The following is a 24,430-nucleotide window of genomic DNA, read 5'->3' as shown; positions in this document are numbered from 1 at the left end:
TCACCACAATCAAACCAGTGAACGTATCTGTCACCCCCAGAAGCCCCCTTGAGTACCCCCTCCACCCTCTCCCATCTGCAGCGACCCATCTGCTTTCTGTCACTATAGGTTACTTTGAATTTTCCAGAGTTTTGTCTAAATATAATCATACTGTATATATTTGTTTTTGTCTGGCTTCTCTCAGCATCATTATTTTGAGATTCACCCAAGTTGTCATGTGCATCAGTACTTCATTTCTTTCTGGTGCTGAGTCGTGAGAATTTATATTTTTAAAAAATTCTGCCCATTAGATTCTTCTGCCCAACTGGATTTGGGAACCTCTGACCCGGGACATCACTGGTATCCTTCCTCAGTTGTCCCAGGAACGTTGTCAGTTGCGAGTGCTATCAGTTATCTCTCCTTGGGCTTATCCCTGTGGAACCAGGCAGGACCCGGCCTGAGGCTTTTAGCCCGGTAGTGACTGTAAGGCCTAGTGTTAAGCGTCAGGGACTCAGTACCAGAGTTTGGCCTAGAAGAGGGGCATCTGGAAGGCAGGTAGCTCATGACGTGCTGAGGATCACACCTTTACCTCTGAAGGGATGTCCCGAAACCTTCAGGAGCCCTCAGATGTTCACCCCCAAGCGTCCACTCAGTCCCCTACTTTTCTCCCCAGGCACTTCTCCATCTAGAGCCGCTTGTTTTCTCTGTATGCCCTGCCATCAGAAGAGCCTTATCTTTCTGAGCATTTTTACCCTCTTACCTAATGGACATTTTTCAGTAAGGTCCAGTTTCTGTCACCTCAAGAGTCAGTGCTCCCCTGTGTGGAGGACGACTGAGCTGAGCTGGAGGCTGATGCTGAGCGGCCCACGCTGGCACCCCCATGCCTCAGCAGAGCACAGGTGACCGCCATCCCTAGCCTTTCAGGTACCCTTGGGAATGTGGTGGCCAAAGCTGTCAGACTACCCTGTTGCATGTCACAGCACGGTAGTCCTCCAGCCTTTTGTGCTGCAGGCCCGCACTGGCGTTGGGTTTGCCTAGAGCTCTTGGATTGGCTGTAATCCAGGCTCCTGCTCTTGTTCCAGCCCTTTTTTGTGTGTGGTACGCAGGCCTCTCACTGTTGTGGCCTCTCCCGTTGCGGAGCACAGGCTCCGGGCGTGCAGGCTCAGCGGCCACGGCTCACGGGCCCAGCTGCTCCGTGGCATGTAGGATCTTCCCGGACCAGGGCACGAACTCGCGTCCCCTGCATCGGCAGACGGACTCTCAACCACTGTGCCACCAGGGAAGCCCATTCCAGCCCTTTTGTCAAGCAGCTGACTGGGGTCAGGGGCTGCTGGCTGTGGATCAGAGCACCGCTCTCAGGCCCAGTGGTGACCACGTGGTTTTAGGTCCTCACTGCATTGCAGTGTGCACCACGAACGTTTCTGAAGGCCAGAGTCCCTGCAAAAGTCAGCCCTGCCCTTTGTTCTTGTGCTCCCTGTGTCATCCCTTTGTTAAGAAAATGGTTGCTTTGTGCAGCTGTTTCATAGGATCTTCTTGACTCTCCCTCCTCTGGGCTGTTGGCCAAGGGCTGCCAGCCAGGGACTGCCACTCTCTGCCTACGCAGGACGTGCTGGGGCAGCAGCCCTGGTCCCTGCTGGGAGAGGCTTCCACTGAGGGTGTGCGGGGCCTGAATCCTGGCAGGCTTGAGGGCTACAATTCAGATGTGAAGTTGGGAGGTTTCCGTGGCAGGAGTTTGGGGGTGCCCTTAAAGGCCATTCTATTCATAGTAAATTTTGAAATGGATCTTTTGTGTAAGTAATTAGCATTCAGTTCTCGAAGTTCTAAAACCTAGTTCTTCACTGTTTTTTTTTAATTTAGCTTACAAATCATCTTCTTCTCTTTATAAGCCTCACACGTTTCAGAGACCCTCCGGAATCTCTAGCCCCCTTGCCAGCTATGCCCAGAGCCCAGCTACTTGCTCCTGTTTGAAGAAGGCCGGTCCTAACATATCTTTACAGTGCTGTTCAGAATTACTTAGGGTGCTATAAAAAAATACAGTTTCTTGGGTCTACCCAGGACTTGTTGAGAATCAGAATTCCTGAGGGTATGGCTCTGGGATCTGCATTTTAATAAGCACCTTGTAAGATCTGATGTTCTCTATTGTTTGAAACCTGCTGCTTAAAAAAAAAAAATGCAAAATATGCATTAGCTAGGCTCTTCAAAACACTGTAAGAGACATTTAGTAAAATTTTTGTTATACGTATATGTTCATTATGAAATTTTAAAAATATGTGAGTACAAGAAGAAAATACATTACCTGTATGTCTACCACCAGGGATAACTACGATTAGTATTTGCGTATTATAGGGGAGGTAAAATTTTTCCTTTACTCTCTTCGGGTTTCTGACTGGGACTGACATAGGACAAATTAACTGGAGAAAAGCATATGGATTTCATTTACGTGTACATGGGAGCCCTCACAAAAATGAAGACCCAAAGAAGTAACTAGGCCTAAGTGCTTATATACTAGGTTGAACAAAGGGTAGCAGTTTTAGAAAAGTAACTAAAATATATGGGGAGACTTACAAGACATGAGAGTTATTTTCACAAGGTCTTTTTGTATAATTTCTGTCAGCCTCCTCTTTTAGACTCTGGTGATGAGCACGCTTCTTCCTCCTGGTATAGGGAGGGCTTCTTTCACATGGGAGTTTTGTGTTCTCCTTTTAGAAAGAAAAAGGAAGGTCAGCGTCCTCTTCACATCTTCTGTTTTTCAAGTGCCTTTAACTCAAAATAATCATTATGCCAAAGCGGCATATTTTGGGGTGGCATGTCCTGAACGCTTACACTGTAATCTTATAATTTTTTTGGTATAATTGTTTCCATTACAGAAGGAGGATTATGCTACATGCACTTTTTAATAATTTTATTTTTTATTTGATTAAACAGCATTGTATTTCTGAGATGCAGGCTAAGTTGCTGTATCAAAGACCCTAAAATACAGCATCTAAATAAATAGTTTCCTTCCTCAGAATCCAGTCCAGACATCAGTGGCACACAGTTGTGGAGGAGTTGTGACTGCTGTGGGAAGTCATGCAGTGACCCCGTCCCCTCTGCACTATAGCTTGGCCATCTCTGGGGCGCTGGCCTCTTCTGCCTGGTTGAAACTGGGTCACGTTCATGGCAGTTCCAGCCCCCAGGAAGAAGGCACATGAGGGATATGGCCCCTACCCTGGCAGCCATGTACTTAGCAAAAACTTTAGAAATTTTATTACTGAAAGGAAGAAGGCAGGAATGGGTACTGGGGGGCAAATAGCAGCCTCTGCCTTAATCAGAAATGCTTTTCCAGGTCAATAACTACACTTAAAAATATTTGTAACTGAGGACAACTTTTTACTGTTCGAATTTATTATTATTATTATTATTACTATGATAGGTTTTTTGGCAATAAAACATTCTGGGATAAATATTCTTGAATTAGAGATCTGTCCTTATACATTAGGCAGATGACTTCCTTAGGATACAGTCTTAGTAGACTGTAAGGGTAAGCATCTCTTTAAGACTTCCAGATATGTATGGTACTTTAGAAAGGTTGAACCTATTTACATTTTCATTACCAACAAGATGTTAAAATAATTTTTTAAATAGTTTAAAATTAACTTAAACTTAAAATATTCATATTGGATAAAGGTCAGGTGAAAATGCTTATAATACTAGGAGAGACAGTTTTCAAAGTCTCTCCTAATATTATAAGCATTTCCACCTGACCTTTATCCACATAAGGTTACCACTTAAGTATAGCCATAGTGCATGTTCAATTTTACCTTCTGACTTTTCTCCACTTAGTATTATTTATAAACAGTTTTTCTTTCTATTGTATTATATTTGTATTTACGACAGTGGCATACCATGTGTATATTGATATAATGTATTTAACCAAGTATCTGTCATTGGATGTTAGCTTATTCGCAGGTTTTTGTTGCTATGAATAGTCTTCTTCACATTTCCCTCCTTCTGAGATGCCCTTTCAAAGGCGTAGTTTGAAGTCCTATGACGCTGAGCACCAAAGTCAAAGCTGAAGTTTAGCCTGAACTCTCGGCACGTCTTTCCTTTGTTTCTACACTCACTCTGGGTGCTTTATATAAAAGCCAAAGACATATGTGAGAAAGTGACAAGCTGGTGTCTGTCTGTGGGGGCAGAACAACTTGCACTGATATATTTTCACTGGCACTTAGAGCTAGGGAAGAGATGCACTAACAGGTGCTGTAAATTCATACCTTATTCTGCTTGTGAAATGTGCTGCAGGTATTAATATCTGTCACTTGCAATGGCAAATGCAAATGCTAAACATTCCCCCTGTAGTACCTCATCTCACACTGTTGTTTATTGTATAAACCAGTAGAATCTTATGCAATTGATAAGAACTGAAGCCAAAGGCAGTTCTGACAAAGAATGCCTAGGCTTTTCCTGTTTACCAGACGCCACCCTCTGGCCAAAGCTTATTAAACAGTTTCCAATTCATTTGGTTCGCCAATTTTGGATTTAATTCTTGACATATTTTTAATTGGGGAATATAGAGGAGGTATGGATTTGCATTATTTAAAAATTTATGAATAAGTGACTTTTTGTTCATATTTTTCTATCATGCTGTCCTAAATAAGCATACATTTAAATTTCATATACAATATCATTTCATGGCTCTAGTATCCTCAACTGATTGGAATTGTTCAGTGTACAGTACAATTTGGTGATTTTACTGGTACTGGTACTCAAGAAAAAGTGTTAAATGAATTAAATTCGTAAAATATTAAATAATATAACTAGTCAAATCGGATAGATATATAAGAAATATGATGGAGATTATATGTAATATAATTATATATACAATTAATGTACTTACATACTAATATAAATATATCCATATAAATACACATTAATATATTAATCAATTGTTATATGTAATATGTATTTCTTTCCCAAGTGAGATAGTGAACTCTTTGGAAAAGTTTAAGATTCAAATTCCAATAAAAAAACATCAGCGTAAAGTTTATCCAACGGGTGCAATGCTGATCCAGGATCATTTACAGCACATATGTGTAGCTGCTTTATTGTGTCATGTAATAGCTACTTTCCAATCACACAGTGAGAAATTGAGTCATTTAGGAAAGGAGAGCAAAATTATGCCGTTTTATTTTAAATTGCAGTTTGGAAATTAAGAGTGAATCTGGGTATCGGTGTAAACTTGGTATCTGAGGGGGTGGCTAACTCTTGCAACCTGTGATGCTATATCAGATTTCTGTGTTAGATAACTTTATTTCTCCCCCAATTATCTTCTGTCTAGCTTATTAAATTGCAGAAGTTTCAAGCCTTCGACTGGGGAAGTAGTGCCAAGAATTATTTTCATTACAACCAGGTAAAGTCTTCAGAGTCTTTAGAATTAAAATGGGCCCTGAAAACTCATCAAGGAAGCCAGCCTGAGTTATGAGGATTCTGGCTGGGTTCAGGTGCCAGGGGAAATGGTCGGGAGGGTTGACTAGGTAGCCTTTGTTTTCCCCCAGTCAATTCTAGAACAACCTGGTTCGTGCTTTGGACCCTGTCCTTTCCCTGGCTCTGTATAAATAGTCATCTCTGTCATCGGTCATGGATAGTGATCAGGCACACAGACCTTAAGAGTCAGACAAGCCTATAGGGCTGTTACCTGGTGGTTGGGGGGCCTTGGCCAAATTACGTTGCCTAAACCTTTTCTTCCATATACACATGAATTGACCACTTTTTGGGTGCTAAGGGCTCTGAAATGGGAGGCACGCTGCTCATGTTTTTCTTATTTAATTCTCAGAATATCCCTGTGACATAGATGCGATGATGATTAAAGAGGAAGAAACAGAGGCTTAGGGAATTTCTATGACTTGGGTCACACCCCAGAGGGAAGGGAGGTGTGGATATGACTCCAAAGCCCCTTCCCAACCACTTGGTTTGGTTCTACAGCTTGGCATCAACTACCTGGGAGAATGACGCCTTCCTCCCAGGGGATGAAACTCGTTCCCTTGCCCAACACAGGGTAACAACTCAATAGCTAGCAGTTGTAACGGCTAGCATTCTTTTCTTGTGGGTTAGGCTTCTTTTTGTTCTGGTAATAGCAACTTGAAAAGTAAATAGAGTGATTTTCAAACTTTAGTCTTTGATTCTCAGATCAGATTTACTAATCAGTGTTTACTGGGGATTGTATTTTTGTCAATTAAAACAACAAAGACAAAGCTTTCTATGGGTTTTCATTACAGAGTTACCCTCCCTCTTACAATGTGAGAGACATGCTGGTGCGGACCGCTGTCTGGAGTGGGGGGCAGGACTGGCTCGCGGACGTCAGCGACGTCAGTGTCTTACTGACCCAGATCTCCAACTTGGTGTACCACAAGCACATTCCTGAGTGGGAGCATCTTGACTTCATCTGGGGCTTGGATGCCCCGTGGCGGCTCTATAATGAAATGATAAATCTAATGAGGAAGTATCAGTGAACGCCAGACTGGAGACATTTACTGTCAAGTCATGTTAAATCTGTTTGCTTAATTTCTCTAAATATACGTGTTTTCCTTTCCCAGGCGTTTTGTATTTTTATATTCAAGAAAATTATGCCGTTGAAGATGCCCAGTTCTCTCCAGTTAGGATAAGAAACGCTTTTGCTTTTTTTGTTTAATCAAACAAACTGCCCGCCAACCTTTGATCCTCTCCCATGGGGAGGAGAGTGGTCTTAAACCTGAGGAGGGGTGGGTGATGGTTTGGAAATCCGCAGTTTCCACTGAGCGAGGCTGTGAGTGGAGACTGAGCCCTGATTAACCCCATTTGCAGGTAGTGGCTGCAGCTGCGACCCTGGATTCAAGGACTGTCCATCAAATGCTCTCCTTGGACAAATGAAGCAACCAAAGCTGGCGGAGACAATGCCATAGGGCCCCCAAAACATAGGTTTAGGAGTCCAATGTGATCTCTCCCACTACTCTGTAAGCTTGAAGATATATCTTACTTACCGCTGTATGCCCAGAATCTAACACAATACCTGGAATATTAGTGAGTTAATAAATATATGCGGACTGACAGAATGTGTGACAAGTGATAGACTTTGTCATTTAGCTATATGAAATTAGATGCACAAGTAACATCTGGGAGGGTCTGAAGTGGATTCTGATTTTTCATGGCAACTAAAGTGAAATTGTAAAGAAAAGAGTAAAATTGTACTAGATGTGAAGGATATACGTCCCCAGGAGGATGCCACTCTCCCCACTGGCCTTATGTCCCCCTCAAGAAAGAACAATGCTTTCTCCTTTGACCAAGGCAAACTGGTTTGGCCAACCAGGTACAAGATTCTTGGGTCAGGGCCAGAAAGAACAGGACAGTGAGTGGCTGTTTTTGTTTGTTGTTTTCCAGCAGTAGTGGGAGAGAGCTCATCAGAGAATGGCTTCTGTGTCCTAGGTGACTTGGTTTCCCTTCTTTGGTTGCTGCCATGGAGTCTCCTTCAGATGCCCTTGAGAACTTGTGGTCAGTAAATCTGCCACTCAGACCACGGGAATGAATGAGCAGCGGCTACATTCTATAGAGTCCACCTGTTGTTGGAGTGTTTTTCTCTTCACCTCCTTCCCAAACTCTTCCTTGGGGATTTTTCTTCAGTGTGTGGGCCAGTCCAGAGGCGATGTTGCATGGTGGTTTTTGCTACAGTTGGGCTACACGGTGCATTTGCCTTTGTTGCTGGCCTCTTGCTCCTGATGCAGCTGTGTAGGCTCTTATATCCTTACAACCCTAGCTGCATTCATGTAGCTTTGTTTCACCGTTGGCTGACAGTGCAGAAGAAGATTGGACCTTGTACCTTGAGAAGTCCTGTAACAGGTTGGGAGGACTTCTGACTCTCTTCTTTTCCACTGGGTTTGCTATATATTCTTTTGAGCAGAGCACAGAGATCTCCACAGACCTCTAGGGCAAGGAGAATACTAGTTAATATTCCATCAACTTGGAACTCCAAGATCTTGTGTTTACTTGCGTAAAGCCACTACATGAAGTCACAATTGAGAATGAAGTCATTTTTTTCATTCGCCATAAGGGGGCGCTCTTGGCTCTGCTTCTTAACCTTTTCTGGGCTAGGCAGAGAACTTTGCTGATTTAGGAGGCAACTGGTAATTTGAGGACTGATAAGACCAACCATGTCTGTGGTCATTTCTGTCCAGGATTATAACTAATTCTTGCCTAATTCGTAATATCTGAAAAATGTTCTCAAAGAATAACTGTGCCCCAAATGGGACATGAAAATAAAAACTTGCCTAATAGCTAAGAGTGGTCAGAAACCTCAGACATGAGGAGGAAGTGGGGAATGCTTTAACCAAGGCTTCACACTTATTAAGACTGTTGATATTATCTCCAAACAATGATTATTTTGTGTTTGTGGGTATGAAACGTGTTAATTTGTTAAATGTATGCCTTTAAAGTATCCTGTAATTTTAACTCGTCTTTTTTTTTTTTTTTGATATATGGAGAGATTTTCAAAATGTGACCCCTGAAAGGCAACATCAGGTTATCATAATTCTGATTTTAAAAAATTTGTCAGTGATTCATTCAAGAGTATTTATTGAGTATTTATTGTACTGTGCAAGGTACAGATTTCAAGATCAATTCCAAACTAAACAAGTAAAACCTTCTCTACCAACTTGGTTTAGTAGTACTAAAACAAATACTTTGCATTTTTACACTGTGCCTTCTGGGGTTTTGAAGCCTTCTCATAAGGCTTTGATCTTTACAGCACCCCTTTGACGGGTAAGGTGAGTATTTTCTCTGCTTTACAGGCAACAGTATGCCTTTTAATGGGGATGATTTTATATGCTTTAAATATTTTAAGCAGGTTGTTGAGAGTTCCAACAATGTCAGTAGAAGCACCCACTTACATGTGACACAGATGGATCAAAATATAAAGAGAACACTTTTAAAACCAAGTATGTATCAGCACCTGTGTCAAATAAGGCCATCAAGGACTCTCTTGGGGGAGCTTATACCCTCCCCCCCCCAAGTTCTTCATCAGCATCCCCTACTGTTTTGGTGTTGATAATTATTGTTTTCTGAGTCTTTTGTAAACTGCCCTATAAATGGAGCTTCGATGCCGCACTCCAACACCAAACTCCCCCTGTAGAGGTACCTACCTTGAAATTGACACTGACCAAGTTCTGCTCTCAGTTTGGCTCTTACTTCCTATTGAACCCTAGCTAGTCTTGACTTTTCTGAGACTGAGTCTTCATGTTTACAAGGAGGGATTAGATTTTGATCTTTGAGTTTGCTCCACCCTCTATGAGTTTTACGTGTTACAGCTGTAAAACGTTAAAACACTTCTCATCTCTGATACCCAGGAATAATCGTTTCGGTTAGATAGATGCCAACACAGTCTCACCTAATTATGGAAAGAAAAAATAATCGTAAAGGCCATGCAAAAAAAGAAATGGTGTCATTGGTAAAGGGTTTTTCCAACTACATCTTCTATTTTTTTCTTGTGGGGAGGTGGGGGCATTACACGTTGTCTTTTGGTGAGTTGGTACCAAATAGCTTTGAGATTGTGTTAAATATGCACAGACCCGATTGGTGTACTCTCAGAAAAGTGATTGGATCTCTGTCCGAAAGACCACGCCAAGATAAAAATACACAGAAGTTGAAACCAACTGGAGAAGCACAAGAAATAGTGTGGCCAAAATCCTAATACCATCACAAGTCAGTAAACACCCCCTTCTATGGAAAACCATCCCAGTAATCCCAGTAAGTAAATAGACTTAAATGATGTCAGCCAGTGCCCCAGAAAAAAATGATTCCTTTTTAAGCCTCTATTTAAAGCCAATATCTTCTAAAATGAGCATTGAGTTCACACAGATATCTTTTGAACCTCATATGATGCTTGACACTGTGGGGAAAAAATTCTAGACGATAGACTCTGTGCCCTAAAAAGACCTATTCATCTAGCAAGCCATTAACTAAATTTTGTGTAAGTTTAAAGTGTTTAAAGGTGCATGTTTGCCAATGCAGGAAATGGCACCACTTAACTCAAGGCTAAATAGGGCTCAGTTTTATTTGGGTCCATTAAGTGGTGCTGGTTTTGATCGGTCAAAATGTTGTGCCTACTGTTTCAGCATCCTCCATGAGAGAGAGTGGACAACTGATGAGATTTTAACTGACCACTTTCCCCGAGACAATTGCATTTGTAGATAGGAGGACACAGACTTCTGTCCTGGGGGGGGGCTTCATGGGCTGGAAAGGCAGAGAAGCTGGTGGCTATTCTTCAAAGTGCTGCTGCGAGTAAGAGGGGAGAGCCTGGGCCAAGCAGGCTGAAGCTGTGGCTTCAGGTCTTGCTGCTCAGGGTTTTATGGAGCATATTCTGACAGGCTTAGGGATAGAGGATGGAAGAACCAAGTAAGGAAAAGAACGTGATGGTTGAGGCTGGGGCCTCAGAGGAGGCAGTCCTGATAGCAATCTATTAGCTAAATCCAAATTAAGCAAATGAAGCCACCCACTTAAATCTGAGAGATTCCAAAGCATTCAAGCATGAGAGCTGAAGCCAAAGAAAAGAACAGCATGTGCTGAACGGAAATTTGAAGGTTGACTTAATGTCTGTGGAGGGCAAATCTGAGTGACATCGTACTTCTGAGCAGAATTCATTTGTAAGTGTGAGAAAGTGAGCTTTGATGGTCCCTCTGGAGCACTGAGGAGCCCAAGAGTGAAGGCTTAGGAAATGGCATAAGAGACATTCAATAGTGTGGTGTAATTCTCAAACTTCTTCTTAAAAAATCACCCCCCCAACACCCCCCAAAAAAAGTAAAGGAGAAAAAGCCTTCCTCTTCTCTCTGAGTTGCTGCATGAGTTATACAAAATTCAAAGGTAGGGTGATGTCTGCCAGGAATGGGAAAGGAGAAAGTGCCTGGGTTGTCCTAAAGGTGAACTGCAAAGAGCAGTGGAGGAGGGGGAAGATTGAAGAGAAGCCTAGAAAGGACAGGCTGTCTAACTGGGAGAAACCCCCCCAGCAGGGAAGCCAAGGGCCTGCATGGTACCTGTCTCTGCTACCATCCAGATATCCAAGCAACGTTAGAAAATTCACCCCCTTTCCTTTTTCGCATTGGCTGTCAAGAAGCTCAAAGCTGCTTCTGAACATTTATCTGATCAAGACACAAGCAGAATATCGTAATATTCTTATGGCCAACTGAGTTTAAAAAAAATAAAAAAGGCTGCAGTAGGGCCAGAGGCTGGGGGTTCCAGAGAATGGGCATCTAAGGAATATCCATATTCCATTAGTGGCAGTTCAAGGAGGTTCTGAATTATGAATTGACCTATTATAGGGGTGTGTGTGTGTATACATACACATAAAACATCCCATATATATCTTATATATTAATATATATGTTATGAATTGGACTATTACGTATCATCTATTTTAGGCCCATATATTGGTCTATATTTTTGTTGTACTTATTTCCTCATAGTATATGGCTTTTTATCTTTTATTTCTCTTTACATAACTTTGATGTTAAATGAAAACGTCCTCAATTATTCTTTAGGTAAAATGTGGAGTACACATTTAAAATAATATGTCTCATTCTGTAACTCTGTTCCAGGCACTATACTTTTCCTTCTGTAAGACCATGGCAATAATAATCTTGGCGGTGTGGCAAACCCTGCTCTTCTAAGGACTGGATGAAATCACTTCAAGTAAAACACTTAGTTAATGCCTTGCAGACGTTACATAGTAACTTTAACATTATTGTTATTGTTTTCTCATTTAATGCTTGCAGTAGCCTCATGCAGTGGCTACTATTGTTATTTCCCTTTGGAAAGGAAGGGGTGATAAGAATACGCAAAGCTTCATGGAGAGAGGCGCTGGCCCCATCCTCATTGTCTGTGAGGCAAGAAGAGGCAAAGCTAGGGTTAGGAGCGATCCCTGGCTTCGAAGTTTCCGTCCCAAACTTCTATCCTCTAGGCGTCCCTTGTGTCTGGCCCCCGGGTCAAACGCGGAGGTTGCTTTTCATGCAAGTTCTGGGGTCACCCCCTGCCCCCGCCCCGACCCAGCAGAGCTCTCTTAATACCGACTTCCTCAGGCTCAGTCCAGGCCAGTCGACTCCAGCTGATGGCGGAGAAACGCAGAGGTGAGCGTGGCCTCGCCGGTGGGCTCTCTGAGCCTGGTTTGGGGGAATAGGCGTCAAGGACGTGGGGCAAGTTGGCGTCGCGAAGCCAGCAAGGGAAAGGTAGGGAGGGCGTGACATCATCTGTTCAATCAACAGCCTCCCCTGAGGCTTCCAGAATGCAAAAACATTCCCTTGATTCTCAAAGTGGGTGGTTTACTGATTTCACTGCTTCCACCCCAAATTGAGATGCAGCGGCTTTTAGCCAGATCTGGGCAGGCTCTGGATGTTAAATCCAGCCCTTGACTTATTTTTTTCTTTTTTTTTTTGTAAAGTGAAGGATAACAGTCGCGGTCCCCTCTCTTCCCTCCGTGCCTCCAGGTTCCCGTCGCTGGTCTGGGCGACCCCGGCGCGCCGCGAAGGGACGACCCGCCCGCCAGGTTTGGGGGCTCCTCCGGGGGAGTCTGCGTGAGGTGGGATCTGGAGCAGTCCGCGAGCTGGCGGGCATAGCTCCTCACCGGAGACACTGAAACTGGAGGAGGTTCCCGTCCCGCCAATCTGATTTCCTGCGCTGCTCGCCGCCGCGCGCCGCCCAAGACCCGCGGTTAACTGCAAAAGGGTAGTTTGCTGATCACTGCTGGTTAGATCAATACGGCGAGAGCAGAAAGAAAAGATCCGAAATACGAAAGGTACGTGGCTTTTAAAAGTTTTTTGTTTTTTAATGCAGTTACACTTGAATCTTTATTAAAACACATAGACGCAATTTTACGTATGCATGAAAAAACACAAGTAATTCTGCACTGGTTGCAAAGGAGCTCTTTCCGGTGATGATGGAAATATTTTTCATCTTGTTTGGGAATGGTGATGATCCATGAATTGAGTTGTCAGAACTCGTAGAAACTCTACACTGAAGATCTGTGCATGGTATCGTGTGTAAATTGTACGTCAATTAGAAAATCAGAACGTAATCTTGCATGCATAGAAAGTACTGCGTGCCGTTGCGTAACTGCATACATGAATGCCGATTAAATGCAGCTGTAGATGAGTATTTATAGCAACTAAGCGCAACTCTGTTGGATTATTTAATTATGCAAGCTCCCCGAAGCCGGGAAGGGGAGAAAAACGGCGGCTGACATCACTCGGGGCGGGGCCGAAAGCCCTAAGAAAAGTCGGTAGGACCCGAGCGGCAGGCGCTGCCAGACACCACCTCATCATGAGCAGTCACAACGGCTCCGAGCTCCACGTCCTCTGCAGCTCCGGCCAGCTGTTCTTGCAGCCCCTCTGGGACCGCCTCAGGACCTGGGAGGCCCTCATCCAGTCGCCCTTCTTCCCCGTCTTCTTCTCCATCACCACCTACGTGGGCTTCTGCCTGCCCTTCGTGGTGCTGGACGTCCTGTGCCCCTGGGTGCCCGCGCTACGGCGCTACAAGATCCACCCGGACTTCTCGCCGTCGGCTTGGCTGCTGCTGCCCTGTCTGGGGCAGACGCTCTACCAGCACGTGGTGTTCGTGTTCCCCATGACACTGCTGCACTGGGCGGCCAGCCCCGCTCTCCTGCCCCCCGAAGCCCCCGAGCTGCTCCAGCTGGTCCGCCACGTCGTGCTCTGCCTGCTGCTCTTCGACACCGAGTTCTTCGTGTGGCACGTGCTGCACCACAAGGTGCCCTGGCTGTACCGGACCTTCCACAAGATGCACCACCAGAACTCGGCCCCGTTCGCGCTGGCCACGCAATACATGAGCGTCGGGGAGCTGTTTTCCTTGGGTTTCTTTGACATGATGAACGTCTTGCTGCTCCAGTGCCACCCGCTCACTGTCCTGACCTTCCACGTGGTCAACATCTGGCTGTCGGTGGAGGACCACTCGGGCTACGACTTCCCCTGGTCCACGCACAAACTGGTACCTTTCGGGTGGTATGGGGGCGTGGAACACCACGACCTGCATCACTCCCAGTTTACCTGCAACTTCGCCCCTTACTTCACACACTGGGACAAAATACTGGGAACTCTGCGGTCTGCTCGAGCCAAGTGACATGCAGGCACCCCTCCCGGCGTAGTAGTGGGTGCTGTGGTGAGGGGTGGGTGTACCTCAGACATTGTGCATTTCACCCTTGAATCGGGAGAGACACCCTTGAGGTTGCTTTTTTGTTTTATTTGCTGGAAACTTACAGAGAAAATCTGATGTATTTTTCACAATCTAGTAATTTATGTAATGTTTGTATATCAACAATTATATTCTTGATGTGGAATTTTAGCTCACTTCAATAGCCTTGATATCTGGTTACAAAGTATCCAAAATCACTGGCGTATTTAAATAATCTCTGAAAAGGTTTGTTTGTAGAACAAGGAGTTTTACTCTGTTTGAAGGTGTCCTAGAACTAGGCTAAAATAATATATTTTTATGGAGAATCTGATCTGTGACTCTGTAAACAATGAAACATGTTCCTGCTGGACAGTGACTAAGATTATTGTACCTTTTTTCTTTGTTTTCATAGAGCTGTATATTTATATCGAAGGAAACGTTATTTATGCTTGAAAAAAAGTAAAAAAAGGACATAAACCAAACAAGTACTGGCTTCTGGCATTTTGACTGATAGAAACTGGAATGAGAAGAGGGAGCTGGGATGGCAGGTGCTCTTCAGAGTCTGCATCAGCCCAGCTGTGGAAAGAGGAATCTGGTGGTGGCAGGTTTGGGGGAGGGGAAGCTTGTAGGAAAGGAGGTCAGAGAAGGGATCTGTTTGTTGGTTTGGGTCTAGAGATTTCACAGAGGGAAAAACACTGTTGTTCTGGATGTGTTTTAGTTGATTTCTGTGTAACAGAAAACTGATAAAACTTACTCTGTAAAGTTTTACAGAGAGATTAACACTGGGCCACCATTGCATTATTTGGGGGGGGGAAAGGGTGGTGTTGGGGGATGAGTAGAATTAGTGAAGTGCCTTGCTTTGCAAAACTGGTAAGTCAAGTGTGTGCTTTAAAGGGGCTGATAGGTAGGGGAGGGATTATGAGTGAGCCCCCCCTTTTCATAAAGCCGTCTAATACAAATGACCATCACACATTGTCTCTGCAATCTGAGATTTTTGTATGTTCACTTTTCTTTATGAAGACTTACATGCAAACTGCATACTCGTTTCTCAAAGAAAGAAAAAAGTGAAATTTGGCCCTGGATCCCTAGTTCCTCACCTGCAAAAGGAGATTGATTGTGTCCCAGATGTTCTCATAGATTGCTTGTGACAGTAAATGTGCCTATAACTGACTGCACACCTGTCACCCATCGTGTACCCCACTCTGCTGCTGCACAGTTGTGTTAATTTTATCTGTGGAACACCGTTTAGATAGATAGGGTAAAGTTAAAAAATCAAGACACTTTAGACAAAAGATCTAAAGAAAGGCAGCTTTGCGTGGAATTCTAGGCTCATAATATATGCACAAAACTATCTTGTTTAAAGATGAAAAAAACCCATCTAAAGACTTGATATCCATACTCTGCCAAATGAACCTCCCTAGAAATATGTTGCGGTGCTCCAAACCTTTGCAAGATGCAATCAGAGTGCCTGGCTGCCCCTCTGATTTTCTCACATTCCCTCCCAATGGGCGTGCCCTCTTGGCTTCTGCTGAAGTCACCTCCTCTTCTGTCCGCAGCAGGACCATGCTGGGACTTAAAGATTATATGAAGAATAAAAAGTGAAATCCGCAAGCTCAGGTAGTGAGGGGAAAATGCTTCACTGGAGGTAGTGTGTTATTATCATGAGCCAAACGTTGAGCAGAGAAAGAAAAGGGGGATGAACAGGCTGGGGTAGAATATATACTATTAGTTGCTTTGAGCAGCTTTAGGCATGCAAAAGCAGTCTGCAAATCTTGGATAATGACAATTTGTTACAGCTCCCTTCCAGAGAATTTTTGAAATGGGTCATAATGCCTCACTGTGTAAGGGAATTTCCCATTTAGGACAAATTGTACACATGGGAATTACTTGGGTTCAGAACACTCTCTCAGAGTTGGATGTCTTAGCAGTTTTCGATACCTTGGGGGGTGGAACTGGGGGGGTGGAGAGGATGAGCAATTTCTTGGATAGTTTTGAGAGAAGAAGAACAATGATAATAACAAAATAATGCACATTTGCATGAACTTTCTCACATTGTTTCACTTGTTCCTTACACTCTAAGGGATGTAGAATAGTTATTATATTTTTAATTTTAATTATCATTATTTTTTCATGTTATGGATGGAGACTTGGTATCTGCACCGGTCAAGTGACTTGCTCCGGATGATAAAGTACTAGGATTTGGAGCTGGTTCTTGAACTTAGGTCTTGTAGTGTATACTGTACCTGTCTTTGGGTGGCGCTTATGGTAATCTTCACAACTGCCAGTGAGCTACAAACCCTGCAACACAAACAAATGGCCTCCCTCTGCCATTCCTCCCCTGTCAAACACAGCGTCCGCCATGAATTCAAAGCCTCTGCTTGGCAGGGGAGAAAGCCAAATTAATCTCAGCAGGGCTTGGGAAAGCATGAAGCAGGTCAGAGGCTCTGTTTTCTGTACCCCTCGTTGCACATCAGGGAAGAGTACACATGCTGAAGCCAGAGGGGTGTGGGGGGAAACTTGACTTGGGGCTTAACTAGCTGAGTGACTCTGGACAAGTTACTTAACCTCTCTGTGCTTGGCTTCCTCATCTGTAAAATGTAGTTAATTATAGAACCTACCTCCTAGAGCTGTTGTGAGAGATTTTGAGCTACTCTGTGTGAGTGCTAGGTGGGTTGGAGGTCTGGACTGTATTTGTGTTTGCTACAAATGATGCTTCACGATGTGAGCTCCAGGACTGTACCAGGATCGTAACCTTCTGTCCACACAGATGTTTGAGCTCTCCTGTCTACAGGGAACCAAAAAAAGTGTTGGAAAGAGCCAGAAGTCTGTGTTTGTCTGATTCTGTTTGCTTACCTCTGAGTCATCCCACTCCCACCTCTTCCTGAGACTTTCACTCCCTATTCACTGCTATCTTCCTAATGATCAAATCCAACGATTTCCCACCCTTGATTTTCCATCTCCTTGGCTTTTTTTTTTTTTGTGGTACACGGGCCTCTCACTGTTGTGGCCTCTCCCGTTGCAGAGCACAGGCTCCAGATGCGCAGGCCCAGCAGCCATGGCTCACAGGCCCAGCTTCTCCACAGCATGTGGGATCTTCCCGGACCGGGGCACGAACCCGTGACCCTTGCATCGGCAGGCGGACTCTCAACCACTGTGCCACCAGGGAAGCCCCTCGGCTTTGTTTTTAAGGTATTTGTTTCTGCTCACCAGCCTCTTAGAATGTGGTTCTTGCTTGGTTTTAGTGATGCTTCTCTATGTTGTTTTCCTTCCCAATTCTCCAGCTGTTTCTCCTTCCTTCAGTGGCTGCACGCTCTCCTCAGCAGGGAGGCCAGCCTCAAGGTGCTTCTCATTTTATTAAAAAATATCTATGTTGTGTGTAATGACGATCCTTCCTACCATCTTCTGGTGCACCCTCTAAATCTCTGCTGGCATTGCATTCCAGTGCACACGTGGGCACTTCTACGTGCACAGGCCATGTGAATGTGTATAAGTGCACGACATATGTATACACACTGTCTATGTACCTACCACGTACAAACTATATGTCCACACACTGTTATACGGACACAGACATGCATTTGCCCAGTATATATGTGTATGTGAACATACACGGTATATGTATGAACACTATATATGTACAAACATACTTTATACACCCTATACATGTATATATGTACCCATAATATGTATATACACTATATATATACATGTTCAAACGTGACATATATGTGTACATATATAGAGACATTATATACGTACATCTACCATATATATGTGTATGTAATACGCATATGTATATATACAGATATATGTGTATATGTATATATATATATATATACTCCTCTCTCTAACTACACACACACACTACTATTTCGGTCCTGTTTAACATTCATCTGTGCCCCTAGTACTATGCCTCGTTCTTGATAAATACTGGTTCAGTGTTGTGTGAATCCTGGAAGCAGTAGAAACACAGATTTGCCATTAATCATGTTTTTCTTCATTCATTCCATCTTCCATCACTAGTCCATCCTAGCTTCCTAACTAAGGCCATGCCCACAACCCATAATCTCTGTTCTAGAGAAGTTCACAGTCTACTGGGAAGGAGAATCAGGCAAGCAAATGCATCTAATCTAATGTAGTTAGTGCTACACTGGGGGTGTGTTAACAGGTTGTTAAGGGAGCCCAAAGAAAGGTCCTTTGAACACTAGAAATCATGAAAAATTTGTATGCATTCACTGGGCGGGGTAAAGGGCATACCTGGAAGAAGAAACAGCACGTAAATCAGAGAGGGATGAAATAACAGGATATGCCAGAAACATGGTGGGAAGCTCCAAGCACTGGGTGACCAAGGAAGGAACGTCAAGGCATGTTGTCTCACCACTTGACAAGCTATTGAAGCTGCTTCGAACCGCTTGCTCGTTTGCCTATGTCACAGGGATTTGGGAGATGGTATGGAAAATTGCTTTGAAATGAACATTAGGCCTTGCTATTATTTGTTGATTTATAATGAGTACATGGATGAATTGAAAACTGGACTTGGAAATGACATGCTAATAAGCTTAGGTTGTATTCTTTAGGCGATGGTGGGGGACAGGGGTGAGAGTTCCACAGACCTTAAGCAAAGGGGTGATGTGATCAGATCTGGTGGAAGAAGGTAAGTGGCAGCAGGGAATGGTAGTGGTGATTCCAGTTAGGACCGTTGCAAGTTCTGCCTGGGTTCTAATCCTGCCTCCACCATTTAGGAGCTTTGTGTGTTTGAGCAGATTACTTCATCTAAGGCTCAGATTCTTCATCTGGAAAAACAGGGTGATAATACCTACTTGTAGAATTATGGTGAGGAATAAGGAGGATATTTAGAGAATTTAGCACTCTGCCCCACATAGAGCAAAAACTGTAAATAGTAGCTCTTTTGTTAGAAGTTGTTACAAAAGGGTAATAATTGCAAGTGTGAGATGATAAGCCTGCAGCAAAACAAGCCGAGAGAGAGGTGGAGACTAAGACATAGATTTCTCTTAACATAAAAGTAACACGTGGTCATGGAAAAATTTCAAACCTAGAGAACAGTGTAAGGTAAAAAGTAACAAGCATCCCCATTCAATGAACTTACTTCCACCACAGATATAATCAAAGTTAACCCTTTTTTTGGTTGCCAAACGGAAAGTCAGTCATTCAGTATCCTTTTTTCGCTCTTTCTCCCTTTCAGCTGGGATGCATTAAGTGGTTTGCATTGAATGAATGCATTAAAATAAAAGGAAGTTCGTGTGAACAGAAGTTCTCTGGACAAAGGCCCAAGAGCATTTCCTCCTTCTAAATATCTTTTGCTTATTTCTTTTTTCTATTCCTTTTGATCACTACTCAAAACAAGAAGAGAAACTCAAGTTGTCTCTCTTCACAGCGCACAGAACTGCCCAGGGCCAGAGGAAAAGCAAGGTTTTCCTTGCTTCCCCTTCTCACGCCTAGAGCGTTTCTTTGGTGCCTCTTACAGTGACTTTACTTTCTGCCTTCCAGCGAAGCAGTTGCCTTCTCTGCCGGGGAGAAAGGTCTCTGAAAGAAGAGGTCATGTCTTACAGATCTTTGATTCCTTAAGGGATCTTGCACTTGAAAAATGCTCAATAAATGTCTCTGGAGGGGAGGCTCCAGGGCTTGGAGGCTGAAGAGCCTGAGGTTGAGCTGCCTGATTTTCTGTTTGGGGAGAAATCATTGAATCATGCTGAACATCAGTTTCTCTCTCTGTGAAATGGGTGGAGGTTGGAGTAATAATAACTGGCATTGCCTACTTCCTCAGGCTGCTGGGATGCCCCAATGAGATAGAGCAGCGAGTTGCTGAGTGGGTGTGGGACGATGTGGACCTTCGGCAGCTGGGAGGCACCAAGGTGCTATGGCTGCCATCTCCCTCCATCTCTGCCACGACCACACTCCTCCATGGATGGAGGGCTTCCTCCATCCAGCCCGTGCCTCTTGAGCTCCATACCTTCTGTTGCTTGTATTCCCCTCCTCTGCATGCCCTGGCTCTTGCTGCCCTGCTGAATCTCAGGAGAATATAGGAAGAGAGGCGAGCTTTAGAGGGACCAGGAGTGGAGGAAGCTGGCCCCAGGGTAGCGCAGTTTGCGGAAGTAGCCGGAGCGGTAGTATTTGTGCCAGAGTCAGAAGTCGTGTCAATCTGAGACACGCCAGGAGAGGGCTCTTCTTTCTGTACCAAGGACCGGCTCCAAGCCAGGAGCTGCAGCCTGCTGGATAAGTGGAATTTGGCCGCAAAAGGCTTTTGAAAGAAGAAGCCCCTTGGAGTTGGACAGTAACTGAAAAGAAGTCACTCTTCACTAGGCAGTTTGAGTTCCTTGTCATGAGGTGAAAAGGAAGAGTGACCCATGCTTGGCAGTGGGTTTGATCTGCCTGAGATCCAGCATCACCTAGGGAAGATAGCTCACAAGCTGACACTGTCAAGCTCAGAGATTCTACAAATGCTAAGGCTGAGACACCACTGTCCGGTTTCCCTATTTTATGAATAAGGAAACTGAGGCTCAGAGATGGGAAGTAACTTTCCCGGGGTCACACAGCTGGGTTAGAACTCAAAGACCCGTGCTCTTCCTGCTTTTCCCTTCTGCTTCCCTCCCACCCTCTGGGTCCTCAGAGCCACTGGGAGCTGTCTCCTGCTGAGTAGCAGAAATGCAGTTAGGGGACACTGCTTAGGAATTGTTGTGATCCATATTCTTCATTAATCATTTGGATAAACACAACATAAACAGCTCTGCTGATTTTTAGGAACTTGAGTGAAGCATTTATTTCAAATTTTGCTGAGGTCTATTTTGCATATCTTCATGCAGAGCTGGTGTGAACTTTTCTTTCATTCCTGTGAACTCTGAAAACCTTGTTTTAGAAAATGTTTAAGAAAGCCTCCATGCAATGGACTACAGCTCAGCAATAAGCAAAAATGAACTCGATGCATAGAACAACAAAGATGAATCTTAAAATAATTACGCTGAGTAAAGGAAGCCAGACCAAAAAAATGTGTACTATATGGTTCCATGTATATAAAATTCCAGGAAATGTAAATGAATTCATATGACAGAAATTCATATGACTGCAGTTGTTTGGGGGAGGAAGAGTGGCTGCAAAGATGGATCACTAAGGGGCACGAGAAAACTTTTAGGAATGATGAATATGTTCAGTACCTTTGGTTGTGGGACTGGTTTCATAGGTGTATACATATGTCAAAATTTATTGAATTTTATACTTTAAATATGTGTAGTTTATTGGATATCAGTTATACTAGATGATGACGATGATGGTGATAAGTTAATCCAGGAACTCATGTTTTTTTGTTGGTTTTGGATTTTTTTGGTTTTGTTTTTTGCAGTACGCGGGCCTCTCACTGTTGTGGCCTCTCCCGTTGTGGAGCACAGGCTCCAGACGCGCAGTCTCAGCGGCCATGGCTCACGGGCCCAGCCGCTCCGCGGCATGTGGGATCTTCCCGGACCGGGGCACGAACCCGTGTCCCCTGCATCGGCAGGCGGACTCTCAACCACTGCGCCACCAGGGAAGCCCTCAGTGTAGTTTTAATATACTATTCTTTTATTATGAGTGAGGTTATATATTCTTTCATAGGCTTGAAAGTTATTTGTATCTTTATTCCCATAAACTGTTTGTATTCTTTATCCATTTTCTCTTGTGTTGTTGTTCTCTTTCTTAAAAATCTCTGGGGATTATATATTTTAGAGTGATTAGTCTTTTGCTGGGATGAATTGTTAATAGTTTTCCCAGCTTGTTAATTTATTTTTTGATTTGTTTATGGTGAGTTTTACCCAAGTAAAGTCATTAATTTTTTTTAAAGAATTGAACTTAGTTTTTTAATGGTTTTTTGATTTTGAGTCAAATAATAAAGGCCTTCTCCACTACCCTAAGGTTATAAAGAATTCTTGTTTCTTGAGGCCATTTGTGGTTTAATATTTTATACATATATACATATAATATACATTGACATTTTGTGAGAGGTGAAGCCAATTATAGTTTTTTCCCAATAGCAATGCAGTTATCTGGACTCCACTTGTTGAATTCATTATTTCTTTTATTTGCCTGTCAGCCTATTTAGTACCTGTTAGTTATTGGAGCTTCGTAATATGTTTTATTATCTGGTAGGGCTAGTCACCTCTCATTGCTACTTTTTTTTTTTCCCCCAAAGAATTTTTAATCAGTCTTGTTTGTTTATCTTTCTTTATAAACTTTCAAATGATTTGTTCTGGGTCCCTTCAGTCTCCCCCAAACCCCGTTGGTTTTATTTTCTGCTACTACAATAAATTTATAAATTAGCTTAATTAGAACAGATATCTTTATTATGTTGAACCTTTCTATTAAGAACATGGTGTAGGAGGACAAAATTTGCCACCCCAAAATGTCTCTTTGGCATGTGGATTATTTGAGCTGAAAACAATCAAGGCCCAAAAGACTCAGGAAGAAACTTCAGTCTTCTAGTTCACTCTATGTCCTACTGTCTCTGCAGGCCCAGCAAACACTTGTTTACCAAACTTTTCTTCTTCCCTCTCCATGTGAATTACGTTCCTCCTCTGTGATGTCCTAAACCACTGCCCCCAAGGTTCCCTTTTGTCTTTAGCTGAAGATGGTATTTCAGGTGAGGGTTTCAGCCATTTTGGTGAGTTACTCCATTTTACTGGGTCTTTTGTTTAATTTTCTCCTGTTAATCTGTCTCTCATCAGTTTAATTCTTAGACCAGCCAGAAGAACCTAGAAGGGTAGAGGAATGTTTCTTCTGCCCAACAATGGTATGTCTTTCCAGTGTTTTACATCTCTCTTTACATAGAATTGATGAAATAAAAATTCACATTTTAAGGCAAGACAAGAAACATTTAAACATAAAGCTTTTTTCTCTGCCTTTTGGCCTCTTCCTTCCCCTCTAGTGTGCATCATGCATCTGCATTATGTGTTAACCAGACCTCCCCAATGGCAGAAATACCTACTCAACCATAAAGGTCAATTTTTCTTCTTCTGGCGCCGACCATGTAACTCCTTAGAAGGTAACATTCCTTTCTCAGTCTTTTAAGGCAGGATGACCCAGTCCTCATCTACATAAAGTTCACCAAAGATGTATGTGCAGACATCTTCGGTGAACTTTATGCACAATGCCATCATTCCCCTTAAAGATAACAATTGGGGGCTTCCCTGGTGGTGCAGTGGTTGAGAGTCCGCCTGCCGATGCAGGGGACACAGGTTTGTGCCCCGGTCCGGGAGAATCCCACATGCCGCGGAGCGGCTGGGCCCGTGAGCCATGGCCGCTGAGCCTGCGCTTCTGGAGCCTGTGCTCCACAACGGGAGAGACCGCAACAGTGAGAGGCCCGAGTACCGCAAAAAAAAAACAAACAAAAAAAGCAGTTGGTGCAGAACAGATGGGTCAGACTACCTGGGAAGAAACTGTGCAGCACCTAATGGAAGTTCTTAGCTTAAACACTTACTTGTGACCTTATAAATGTACTCTGCCTATTTTATAAGATTATTGTTTCTTGCATTACCAAGTGTGTGACTGAGCCTCAGATAAAATCAGTGATGACTTGATACAATTGATCAAAAATATAGTTCTATAAGATTAATGATTATAATAGTGTAACTCTAAATATGGGAAGAAGCAACAAGAGGAAACTGTTTCCTGGACCATAATAGACTAGTAAGACAGGTGGCCCAGAGGCATTTGGTTGCTGTTAACAGGGTCTAGACCAGAGTGCACAGTGAGTGGCCTATCAATGAAACCCTCACCTGACCTGGGAATGAGCATTCCTAGCTCCGTGGGACAAATTGGTTACAAAATGCCTCTCAAACCTTGGTTGAAATTAAGACAGAAAGAGAAGGAATCGTAGAGTAAAGAATGTTTGCCACTGTCCAGTTCTACAAGATGATTCATTAGCCACTGAGTTGCTGGCCTACTATATACCCTAACAGGAATTCAGGGCAAAGATCAAGATGAGGTACATTGTTCTCTGGGAAAACTGACAGAACTGTTACTTAGATACTTAGATATTTCTAGAAGATTTTGTAAACCCCGTTTCTTGCATCTTCCCATGCTCAGAAAAGCACTAAAACCATTAACCAAGGTATCTGTTCCTTGAGAAGAGCAGTAACTTTCTACTGAGATGTGTGCTTGACTCATGCACCCCTTCACTAAAATCACATATTTACTGGCCCGCCTTTTACCTCTTCAGAACAGTTCTCAGAGCTCTCTGAGAGACTGTCTCCTGGGTTATAATCCTCAGGTTGGCTCAAATCAAATGTTTCAT

At 43.4% G+C, this 24,430-nt stretch overlaps 2 protein-coding genes across 4 annotated transcripts in view; both read left to right on the top strand.

Moving 5' to 3' along the window:
* Nucleotides 1-6,547, top strand: part of LIPA (lipase A, lysosomal acid type) — a 100,387-nt gene extending 93,840 nt beyond the window's left edge. For 2 of the 3 annotated variants that reach the window (XM_022569398.3, XM_022569397.3), the window contains exons 9-10: nucleotides 5,297-5,368; nucleotides 6,234-6,547. In XM_022569398.3, the coding sequence (XP_022425106.2) occupies nucleotides 5,297-5,368; nucleotides 6,234-6,467 (306 nt within the window). In that variant the 3' untranslated portion in view covers nucleotides 6,468-6,547. Of the gene's footprint in view, nucleotides 1-1,880; nucleotides 1,953-5,296; nucleotides 5,369-6,233 lie in introns of all 3 variants that reach the window. The other variant, XM_089897900.1, reaches the window with a different exon arrangement.
* Nucleotides 6,548-6,673: 126 nt separating this feature from the next.
* Nucleotides 6,674-23,489, top strand: CH25H (cholesterol 25-hydroxylase). Its single transcript, XM_089897901.1, has one exon. The coding sequence runs from the start codon at nucleotides 13,291-13,293 to the stop codon at nucleotides 14,101-14,103; it is 813 nt and encodes a 270-aa protein (XP_089754027.1). The 5' UTR covers nucleotides 6,674-13,290; the 3' UTR covers nucleotides 14,104-23,489.
* Nucleotides 23,490-24,430: the final 941 nt, after the last annotated feature.

Source organism: Delphinapterus leucas, chromosome 16 (genome assembly GCF_059928025.1).
Source record: "Delphinapterus leucas isolate spDelLeu-1000000601 "Yukka" chromosome 16, BTC_Dleu_Yukka2, whole genome shotgun sequence".
NCBI lineage: Eukaryota > Metazoa > Chordata > Mammalia > Artiodactyla > Monodontidae > Delphinapterus > Delphinapterus leucas.
The sequence above is the reverse complement of the archived record's forward strand: the minus strand, read 5'-3'. Positions and strand labels throughout refer to the sequence as shown.

What these genes read in the sequence shown, in the direction of transcription:
- CH25H (XM_089897901.1), top strand. Translation starts at nt 13,291, where the DNA reads ATGAGCAGTCACAACGGCTCCGAGCTCCACGTCCTCTGCAGCTCCGGC.